The sequence below is a fragment of the Asparagus officinalis genome, chromosome 4 (assembly GCF_001876935.1).
Source record: "Asparagus officinalis chromosome 4, Aspof.V1, whole genome shotgun sequence".
In the NCBI taxonomy this organism is placed as follows: Eukaryota; Viridiplantae; Streptophyta; class Magnoliopsida; order Asparagales; family Asparagaceae; genus Asparagus; species Asparagus officinalis.
Genome location: NC_033797.1, coordinates 26,284,520 through 26,294,065, shown reverse-complemented (window position 1 = coordinate 26,294,065; position 9,546 = coordinate 26,284,520). Strand labels below are relative to the sequence as shown.

The 9,546-nt window shown below is 43.3% G+C and overlaps 2 protein-coding genes across 3 annotated transcripts in view; both read left to right on the top strand.

Annotated features, from left to right (window-relative positions):
• LOC109837020 (probable inactive poly [ADP-ribose] polymerase SRO3) overlaps positions 1 to 4,212 on the top strand; it is a 7,287-nt gene extending 3,075 nt beyond the window's left edge. For both annotated transcript variants that reach the window (XM_020405099.1, XM_020405100.1), the window contains exon 6: positions 3,901 to 4,212. In XM_020405099.1, the coding sequence (XP_020260688.1) occupies positions 3,901 to 3,936 (36 nt within the window). In that variant the 3' untranslated portion in view covers positions 3,937 to 4,212. The remainder of the gene's footprint in view (positions 1 to 3,900) is intronic.
• On the top strand, positions 1,075 to 2,307 carry LOC109837018. Its single transcript, XM_020405098.1, has 2 exons — positions 1,075 to 1,114; positions 1,206 to 2,307. The coding sequence occupies exons 1-2, from the start codon at positions 1,082 to 1,084 to the stop codon at positions 2,169 to 2,171; spliced, it is 999 nt and encodes a 332-aa protein (XP_020260687.1). The 5' UTR covers positions 1,075 to 1,081; the 3' UTR covers positions 2,172 to 2,307.

Here is a 9,546-nt window from a genome sequence, read left to right as displayed (position 1 = left end):
GCCCCCTGTCAAACCCGACCAGCCCCTCCCTCTCCCTTCAGATCAAACCCGACCAGCCCCTCCCCCTCCATTCCCCGATCAGACCAGCCCCTTGCTGCGCTATGCCGGACCTCGAGTTTGGCATGGGTTCCCTCGACTCAGTCCTCGAACTGATGACAGGAAGAGTATATATCTCACAGCGATGAGATATATCACTGTTTTTTATTCTAGTTTCCTCTGAGAAACGAGAATTTGTTGGAGATCTTACTCTTGTTGTGCAGCAGAAGTGCTGCCGAAATTTTTCTGCGCACAACAAGGGTTTGAAGAAAAAGGTGAACAGGTGTTGGTTCTGAAGCTTGATCGATGGAGGAGATCATCAAGAAGTTGAACCCTGCGGAGGTGTCAACTTTGATAAAGTTGATGAAATTGTCGGCTGATGAGAGCGCGACACGACCATCAAAGAAGTTGGAGCTTCCGACCATCGATCTGAAGCTTGATGGACCGAGTACTTACCTGAGTTGGTCACGACGGGTGAGATACACCCATCGATCTGAAGCTTGATGGACCGAGTACTTACCTGAGTTGGTCACGACGGGTGAGATACACCCTTGCGGGGAGGAACCTGGAGGGTTACTTGACCGGAGAGAAGACAGAACCGGATGAGGACTTGGGAGGACGAGATGAGTGAAAGTCCACTCATATGTTGGTGTACATCTGGCTTCTCAACTCGTTGATCCCGACGATCACCGCCACGGTGGATGGCATTGAAAAGGTGAAGGACGTCTGGGAGAAGTTGAGGAGGACGTATGATGGAGTAGGGAATAACCTGAGGGTATTCCAGATTAAAGGAGAGATCGATGCCACAGTCCAGGAAGAGAGGACTGTACAGGAATATGCTACAGAGTTGGAGCGCCTGTGGTTGGATTATGATCATTTTTCCCCTCGGGCTAGCTGCAAGGACCCGGGATGTAAAGAACGGGAGGCCTTTCTACAGGAGAGGACTATGGTGTTTCTTAAGGGATTGACATCAGAGTTCGCTCAGCGAATCGCATTGCTGCTAGCTCAGCCGAAAATTCCCACGCTTGAGGAGGCTGTCTCTGCTATGATCCAGGAGGAGACTCGCATTCGGCTGCAGGCGGGGACATGTGGACTTCCGGTGGTGAAGTCAGCACTGGCAGCCTCCAGTAGAAGTGGAATATCAACAAACATGGGACATTCGGCTGCAGGCGGGGACATGTGGACTTCCGGTGGTGAAGTCAGCACTGGCAGCCTCCAGTAGAAGTGGAATATCAACAAACATGGGACATTCGGCTGCAGGCGGGGACATGTGGACTTCCGGTGGTGAAGTCAGCACTGGCCTTTCTACAGGTGAACTACTTACCTATAGTAGGAAGGGGAAACAAATTGCGGAAACAGTACCTACAGTGCCACTGGTGCCAAGTCCCTTGCCAACGCCTGCCCCGACTCCTGAGACACCTACACCACCACCAGATTCCTCTCAAGGTGATTCCATTCCTCTTCCTACTCATCCCACACCAATAACCGTACAGAGGACTACTCGCAGTAATGCGGGAAATCCTCCCGATAGATATGGTTGGGATCTTGCTCAGTTTGTATCATATTCTAACATCCACCCTGCACATGGAGCATTCATTGCATCTCTGGACTCTGTTACTATACCTAACAATTGGCAGGTTGCAAAGAAGGACCAGAAATGGAAAGCTGCTATGCACGAAGAGCTAAGGGCCCTTGAGAAAAACCGCACTTGGGAGTTAGTAAAACTACCAAAAGGGAAGAGAGCAGTTGGATGCAAGTGGGTCTTTACTGTGAAGCAGAATCCAGATGGACAGGTTGAACGCTACAAAGCACGTTTGGTGGCAAAAGAATATAGTCAGACATATGGCATCGACTACGATAAGACTTTTGCACCGGTGGCAAAGATGAGCACTGTTCGGACCTTAATCTCTCTGGCAGTAAATGGTGGATGGAAGCTACATCAACTAGATGTGAAGAACGCATTCCTTCATGTAGATCTAGTGGAGGAAGTATACATAGAGATACCACCAGGATTCGGTACAGATCAAACAGTGGGAAAGGTCTGCAGATTGAAGAAGTCTCTTTATGAGCTAAAGCAGTCTCCTTGTGTTTGGTTTGACAGATTCAGGAGGGCTATGATTGGTATGGGGTACTAGCAGATCAGCGCCGACCATACCGTGTTCTCTCGAAGAAGTGGAGGTCACATTACCTTGCTTGCAGTATATGTGGATGATATGATTATTACAGGGGATGATGAGAAGAAGATTGCCCAACTCAAAGTGAGACTAGGTAAGGAGTTCGAGGTGAAAGATCTTGGCTTGCTTAGATACTTTCTTGGAATAGAGATAGCTCGAGGAGCTGAGGGGATCGTCCTATCCCAGAGAAAGTATGCACTGGATCTTCTCAAAGAGACAGGAATGTTAGGATGCAAACCTGCAACTACACCGATCGACCAGAAGTTTAAGCTGGGTGCTGAAGCTGGAGAACCAGTTGATCGTGACAGATACCAAAGGCTGGTGGGCAGGTTGATCTATCTGTGTCACACACGTCCCGATATCTCTTTTGCAGTAAGCGTGGTGAGTCGCTACATGCATGATCCAAGGAAGGGTCATATGGACGCAGTGTACCAGATTCTAAGGTATTTGAAGAATGCCCCCGGAAAAGGGCTAATATTCAGGAAGAATGAACACATGAGCATTGAGGGCTATTGTGACTCTGATTGGGCTAGCTGTGCTGATGACAGGAGGTCCATCTCAGGATACTGTATCTTTATAGGAGGTAACTTAGTCTCGTGGAAGAGCAAGAAGCAGTCGGTGGTGGCGAGATCGACAGCTGAGGCAGAGTATAGAGCTATGGCCTTAGGAGTTGTTGAGTTGCTATGGTTGAAGAGTATGCTGGTTGAGCTGAAGCTGGATCAAGGAGCTAAGATGAAGTTGTGGTGTGACAACAAGTCAGTCATCAGTATCGCCAATAACCCAGTGCAGCATGATAGAACCAAACACATCGAGATCGATAGGTTCTTCATCAAAGAGAAGTTGGATAGCGGACTACTGGAGTTAAGTCATGTTTCGACTAAGGACCAGGCAGCAGATTGTCTGACTAAAGGACTTGGCTCAGTAGATATGATTAGAGGATGTGACAAGATGGGCTTAGTAGATATCTTTCGCCCATCTTGAGGAGGAGTGTTGATATATTAGTATTAGTTAGGGACTTATTTGTAAGTTGTGTAGGGGCCTATATAAAGCCCAAGAGATCTCATAATGAATTAGGGTTTTCATTTACAACTGACATTCCTTAGATGTTAAAAATATAATGTCGTTTCGAAACTCACTGCGAAGGGCGTTGCTTTCTCTTTCACAAAACGGGTAAATCAACTTAATCCTTACTGAATCTGTTGGTTGGCAGGGACATGATTTCCTAAGGTAGATTGTATACGGACGACAACATTATCTTTTATGGCGAAGTTCTTATCTCTACGTGAAAATTTTGTTGCTGTATATTTGACAGGGTTCATAGCTTAAACCTCAGAGTTACTTAGGATTGTGTAATAATCAAACTAGCGCCCTTTGCCATCTTTTTTAACCCATCACTACTGTTGAATGCTATAAAAATTTATGCTCGTTAAGTATTACGGACATTGGTTAATGAATTTGCTAGTCTTCTACTGAAATGGGCTTTAAGTTTTTGTCGAAAGCTTTACCTAGTTTAGCCCCAAATACTCCGTTTCCCCCATGAGACAAAGGCGGTAATTTGTTGGGAATATGAGATATTGTCATAATATATAATGCATTAAATTATCAGTAAGACATTGGTAATCTTCTAATTAATATATATCCTTATTCTCTTCCAATGTCGCTTGTTTTCGCTTTTTTGGCTTTTTTGCAGAGAAGGGCGGGGAAGTTTAGGAGGGCTAACAAGTAGAAGAAATCGTAGATGACAACTGATCCATAACAAGATTTTACCGTGAGGAAGCGGAGTTTATGCTCGACTACTGAATCAAGCTCATTATAGAACATCAAGCTCAATATAGAACATTTCCTTTGTAATTCTGAAAACAATTTTTTTTTTCAATAGTGCTATTCTTCTGTTAATGAACCAGAAGGCAGGATTTCATACTATTTTGTTTAGGAGTTGGCAGCGATGAGTGTATTACTGGTGTTGAAACCTCGTTTACTTCAAATTAATATGCAAATATCACAGTGATGTTACTCCTCGTTTTAAAGTTTGCAAGTTTGTTTAGAATCTTAATTTGAGAATTTGGTTCCTGCACAACGGCTATATTGAAACGTTTGTGCTGCTCTGTTGCACTGCAGTCGGACTGGTTTGTGCAGGAATAACATGGGTGGGCCTTTTATTCACCGGCCTCTTTGCCCTTTCGTTGGATGCACAAGCAGTGAACTTCTGCTTTTCTTCTTACCATCATTATTAAGCTCAGCAGCTCAATTTTATTGTAAGGAACTGAGTTGCATTGGGAGAAAATAACAATATTGACAGCCAAAGTTAAACATCCTCTGGATGGAAAAAGCCCCGAGGAAAAAGGTGTACACAAAATGAAGAAAATAACTATGAAATCAAGAAACCAGAGGCCTTTTTTACATTTCTTCAACTTCCGATGTTTGGCATGTACCTGAGAGAAAATAAGAAATCATGTATAATAGCACCACAGTGAGCTTATCGCTCACAAAGTCATAGCAAGCTACCAACAATAATATTTTGTCAACGGGCAAAAAATTCAAGTTTGTCATAGTGACCTGAGCCTGGGCGTTCGTCACAGTAACCATGGGTGCACATATATAGTTGTGAATCTTGTGATATGATGAATTTGCATTTGCAACAAAAGTCAATTCCCACTCCAACTTACACCCTCTTCAAATTGCACTAGCCTGAGCAAATAAATTCCCAAAGGACCTTCCTCTCAAGCAGAGCTGAGCCATAACTGCATCCCAAATCTCTCAGAATAAAGCTCCAGAGGTAACTTGCTTTTGTAAAATACGGACACCATTAAAGCTGTGCAAAAGTGGATCAAACAAGGGCAAATATTTTTGGGGTTGTGCCAAATACCCAAATAGGTAATGCAAATTTTTTAGGTGGGCCGAAGATGAGCATGAAATCAAAAACGGTAAACCAAAAAAAGATGAATCCTCTCTTCAAGTAGTTTCAGAAATAAAAGATATGGAAACAAAGCATCTGCAAAGAGAATTGAAGTACGCAAATCAACAAGTCGATTACTTGAAGAAATGTCTTGTTGTCTTGGGGATATTTAGTATTTTCCTTGGTGTCATAAACATTGTAATCTGACCTTTAAAAATATAATGCATAATTCTCTTCAAAAGTCTGGGACACATGTGCCATGTCTGAGTACATTACTCAAGTGATGAAATTGAGAAAACGATGAGATGCAAATGTGCTCTTGTATATTATATGTATATAATATAAACAATTACTAAGTATATGTCAGTACATTTACTCACATGTATATGTCATTACATCCAAGAAAACTCATATAGCATATACCCCCAGTTATTGAGACATAAAAGCGAAAAACTCAAAGTCTTGTGAAAACTGTAAGAAACAAGAGCTAAGTATCTGAAATCAGACATCGAAGCAAACCCATATTGTCCTAGTTTTTGAGACATGGATGCATGATGATTTAGAACCAGGAATTCAGCAGTGAAAGCATGATAATCCAGTGGTGAGAATGATAAACAAATGTGCTCAGGTATAGGTCTACATCATCATATATTCATCATCAGCAAACAATTGCATCGTAATGTTGACTGCATTCATGATATTATTACTTCTCACCTCAACAATTGACAGTTGGGACTGCCTCGTCAAATCATTGCATGTAATATTTACTGGTTTAGTATATAAAAAAAAAGACAATCATCACTACACAAATGGGGCTCCTTTAAACCAACATGCTATTGTTTTGAGCCAAAACAAATAAGAAATATATAACAAAGGGGCTGTACAAACCAGTAATAAACAGAACCAAACATGTGAGGCAGAAATGTTCCGAAACCTAAATCCTATGTAACACTCAAATCAGTTTTCAAATCCTCCTTTTCCTCAATTTTTTGGGTAAACAAACCAGTAAGCAGATCATGATTTCAGCAAGCACAACATGTTAAACAAAGTGAGATAAAACAAAGGGTTACAAACTGGTTTAGAACAAAGTGAGCCAAATCTACATGTTAAACAAAGTGTGATAAAACAAAGAGATGTTTACTGGTTTAGAACAAAATGGGCAAACAAACCAGTAAGTAGATCATGAATTCAGCAAGCACAACATGTTAAACAAAGTGAGATAAAACAAAGGGTTACAAACTGGTTTAGAACAAAGTGAGCCAAATCAACATGTTATAACAAAGTGAGATAAAAAGACAATCAGCCAAATCATTGCATGTAATATTTGCTGGTTTAGAATATCAGAAAAAAGACAATCACCACTGCACAAATAGGGCTGCTTGTTCTTCCCCAAAACCCAATAGCAACAATCAGTCAAAATGTCAAGTCAAATCAGTGCATAGGTTGGTCATCAGTAATCAATCTCTCAAAAACAATGTAGCTATAACAACTTAAAGCTGCAATATATGTTAAATGGCTGAGCACAACATGATATTGCCTCGCCTAGAAATTGCTAAGTTACATGCAATATATGTTAAATGGCTGAGCACAACATGATATTGCCTCGCCTAGAAATTGCTAAGTTACATGTGAATGAATAACCTATTTGCATGCACTCATTGCCTCGCCTAGAAATTGCTAAGTTACATGTGAATGAATAACCTATTTGCATGCACTCATCATAGCACCGTTCAAGGAATACAAAAAAGATGACAACTTATCATACTAAGGAGTATTAGCGATGAATGGGACACCTAAATCATGGCATGGCATCATAAACCACAAACGTAGCTATGGAGCATCTTGACAAATAATTATACAGTCATAGGAAGCAAGTAGAAGTTTAAATGACATAATAGCATCATTGTTTGTGTTAGTGTGCAAAATAAATATGGCACAACCAGCTCCAAAATGTTTCTATAAAATAATAATACATAAAGAAATCAGCAAGGTTAATATAGCTAGACAATGCAACCATAAAAGCACAACATGATTAAATGCCTACCTTCATCCCTAATCTAGCTTCCCCCACCTTGCATCTTCATGAAATTATCCAACAAATCCCTTTGGCCAAAGTCACTCTTACCTATAAAATGTCTGGGTTTGGTTTCATTCTCAAATATGGTATCATAAAAAAGCTCAAGTCTATTGGGTAAGTTTCTTTGTGCCTGAAGATAGCTTTGAACAATTTCTCTGTCCAGTGTATATTTACAAGATTGAGAGATGAAGAAAAGTGTTTAACTTCATCTACCATTTGTTGCATGATCTCATGACCAAAGTCAGCCTTCCTCATCCTCCCTTTAGCCGAAGGGATTTTCTTTTGATTGTCCTAGCTGGATGTCTTGATGTTGTTGTTTTGAGATTGATTATCTTCATCTAATAAGTTGACTGTGTGATGGGAATTTTGAGTCATAGGAATGCTAACATCCTTATTGTCATTGTAGGGTGAAAATTTGATTCTTCCGAAGAAAGGAGTTTCGTTTGTATTTATAAGAAAGCTTATTACAAACTAACAAATCAAATGTTTACAACAGAAGCAGAGGGAAGGCCCTCTTTGTTTTTGTGTGGGGACTTTAGGTGGCTATAGGACGCTTCGCTCGATGGTCGGGTCGAGTCTGCTTCCCTTGGACCGTTTGAATGAGGTTGCTGGAGAGCTTCAGTTCGCAGTAGAAGCTCGGGGCAATGGAGTTCGGGTCTGCTTGGTTCGTCGGCGATCGGAGCCCAGAACTAGGCAGAAGTGCTGTAATGCAAGGATTTGCTAACAGCTTGGTCTCAACTCTTTTTCCTCCAAGTTTTGCGACCTCTCTTCCATCGTGCTGGAAGGGGTTTTTAAATGAAAGAAGGACAGCTTGACTTCTCCTTGAATTGTGGGATGTGACCACATCCTCTTCAGAGACGTCTCGCCGTTCCTCGATACCATGAACGGTCATTCCAGGGATTGTGCTCTATGTCCTGTCACCTACGATGGGAAGGCCCATTCTTGTATGTGAGGCAACAAACGACTGCTATCCGAGTGGATTTGACCAGCATTAATGAACCGCATTTATGAGTTCGCAGATCGATGAAGTGTCTGTCCGATCACTTGTACTGTGCGTGACCGCCCGGCGTGCTTTGAGCACGACGCTTTCTCCTTTCCGGTCAGGAGAGGCGGTGAAGTAGGTGTACAGTACTCGAGTGGGTCTAGCCAGCTTGCCGAGTGCCGGCGGATCCACCTCCAGACTCAGACAGCCGAGGTGAGTCGCATTTATGAATGCTCAGGTTGACTCGACACCTGTCCAGCTCCTTCGCGCTGTGCGCACTGTGGGCGGCCGTTTTGACGGTCCTGGGGTACTGTGCTCTCTCTCCCTTCGGGTCGAGAGAGATGGGAAGGTCCATCTCAGCACGTGGGGTAGTGGATACCCAGCTGTACTGACGGTTTTGGGGCTTGCTGGCGGATTCGACTCCGAACTCGGGCAGGCGAGTTGAGCGAAGAGCAAATTTCCGCCATCCTGATCGCTCCTGACTCATGCTGGCGAGTCGACCGTTAGGCGAACCTGGACCTGAGTATAGTCGACGTCTACGCGGTTTAGGTCCGTGCCAGAGAATTGGGCGTGCGAACTCTTCTCGTAGGCAAATTTCCTGTAGACCCATAGAGGTATTTTTTACCGTCTACAAGACCCCCTTCAAAGTTTTCAGACCTGAACTGGCTTGCGTGTGGTCTGGAATACTTTGAATGAAGAAATTGTTGGCGAAGCAAGTGCCTTCGATTTCTCTTAGGATTTTTAGCAAATCCTCAGCTATCAACGGGTTTGATGTGCCTTTACCGATTACCGTTTGAATCGGGCTAGCCATACTATTTTCCTCAGTATGATGAGTTGTCGAACAGTTTCTCTTAGGCTTAATGCTAAGATTTCTGCTCTAACCCTTAGCCATCTGGGGCGTGGGTTTCAACCGTTTAAGCAAGGTCATTCTTTTGGCTTTGTTCGTAAATTTACCATTGAGGGCGAATGCATCGCCAAGGCGAAATTAGTTTTTGAGAGCCAATTTTCGCGCGACTCGTGGGGTTATGCCCAGTATTTGCAGGCGAAACCCTTCCTTTTGTAGGCGGAACCGGATCTGACGGGAGATGAGCCACGTGTTCTGCTAATAGAGCCTCGTGCTTCCCAGCTAAGACATTGGATCGTGGCGATCGTGACTAGCCAGCACGATCTTCGTGCGTTTCGCCCTGCGACGTATCGTGGCCGTGGTTCTCGGACTCAACCGTCGGATTCAACCGCTAATCTCGGTCCCTTCGATGCACTGAGGGTGATCTGGGCCGTCGAATTTGATTGTGGCCCCGTTTCCTGTCCGTTGGGGTTTTCGCCTTTCGAGGGCAGTCGTGGCCACGTGGACAGCTCCGTCCTTCTGAATCAGCCGTTTTCC

Coding starts and splice junctions, on each gene's coding strand:
- LOC109837018 (XM_020405098.1), top strand. CDS start 1,082: ATGATCCAGGAGGAGACTCGCATTCGGCTGCAG. Junction 1,115..1,205: donor AGACTCGCATTCGGCTGCAG/GCGGGGACATGT, acceptor ATTCGGCTGCAG/GCGGGGACATGTGGACTTCC.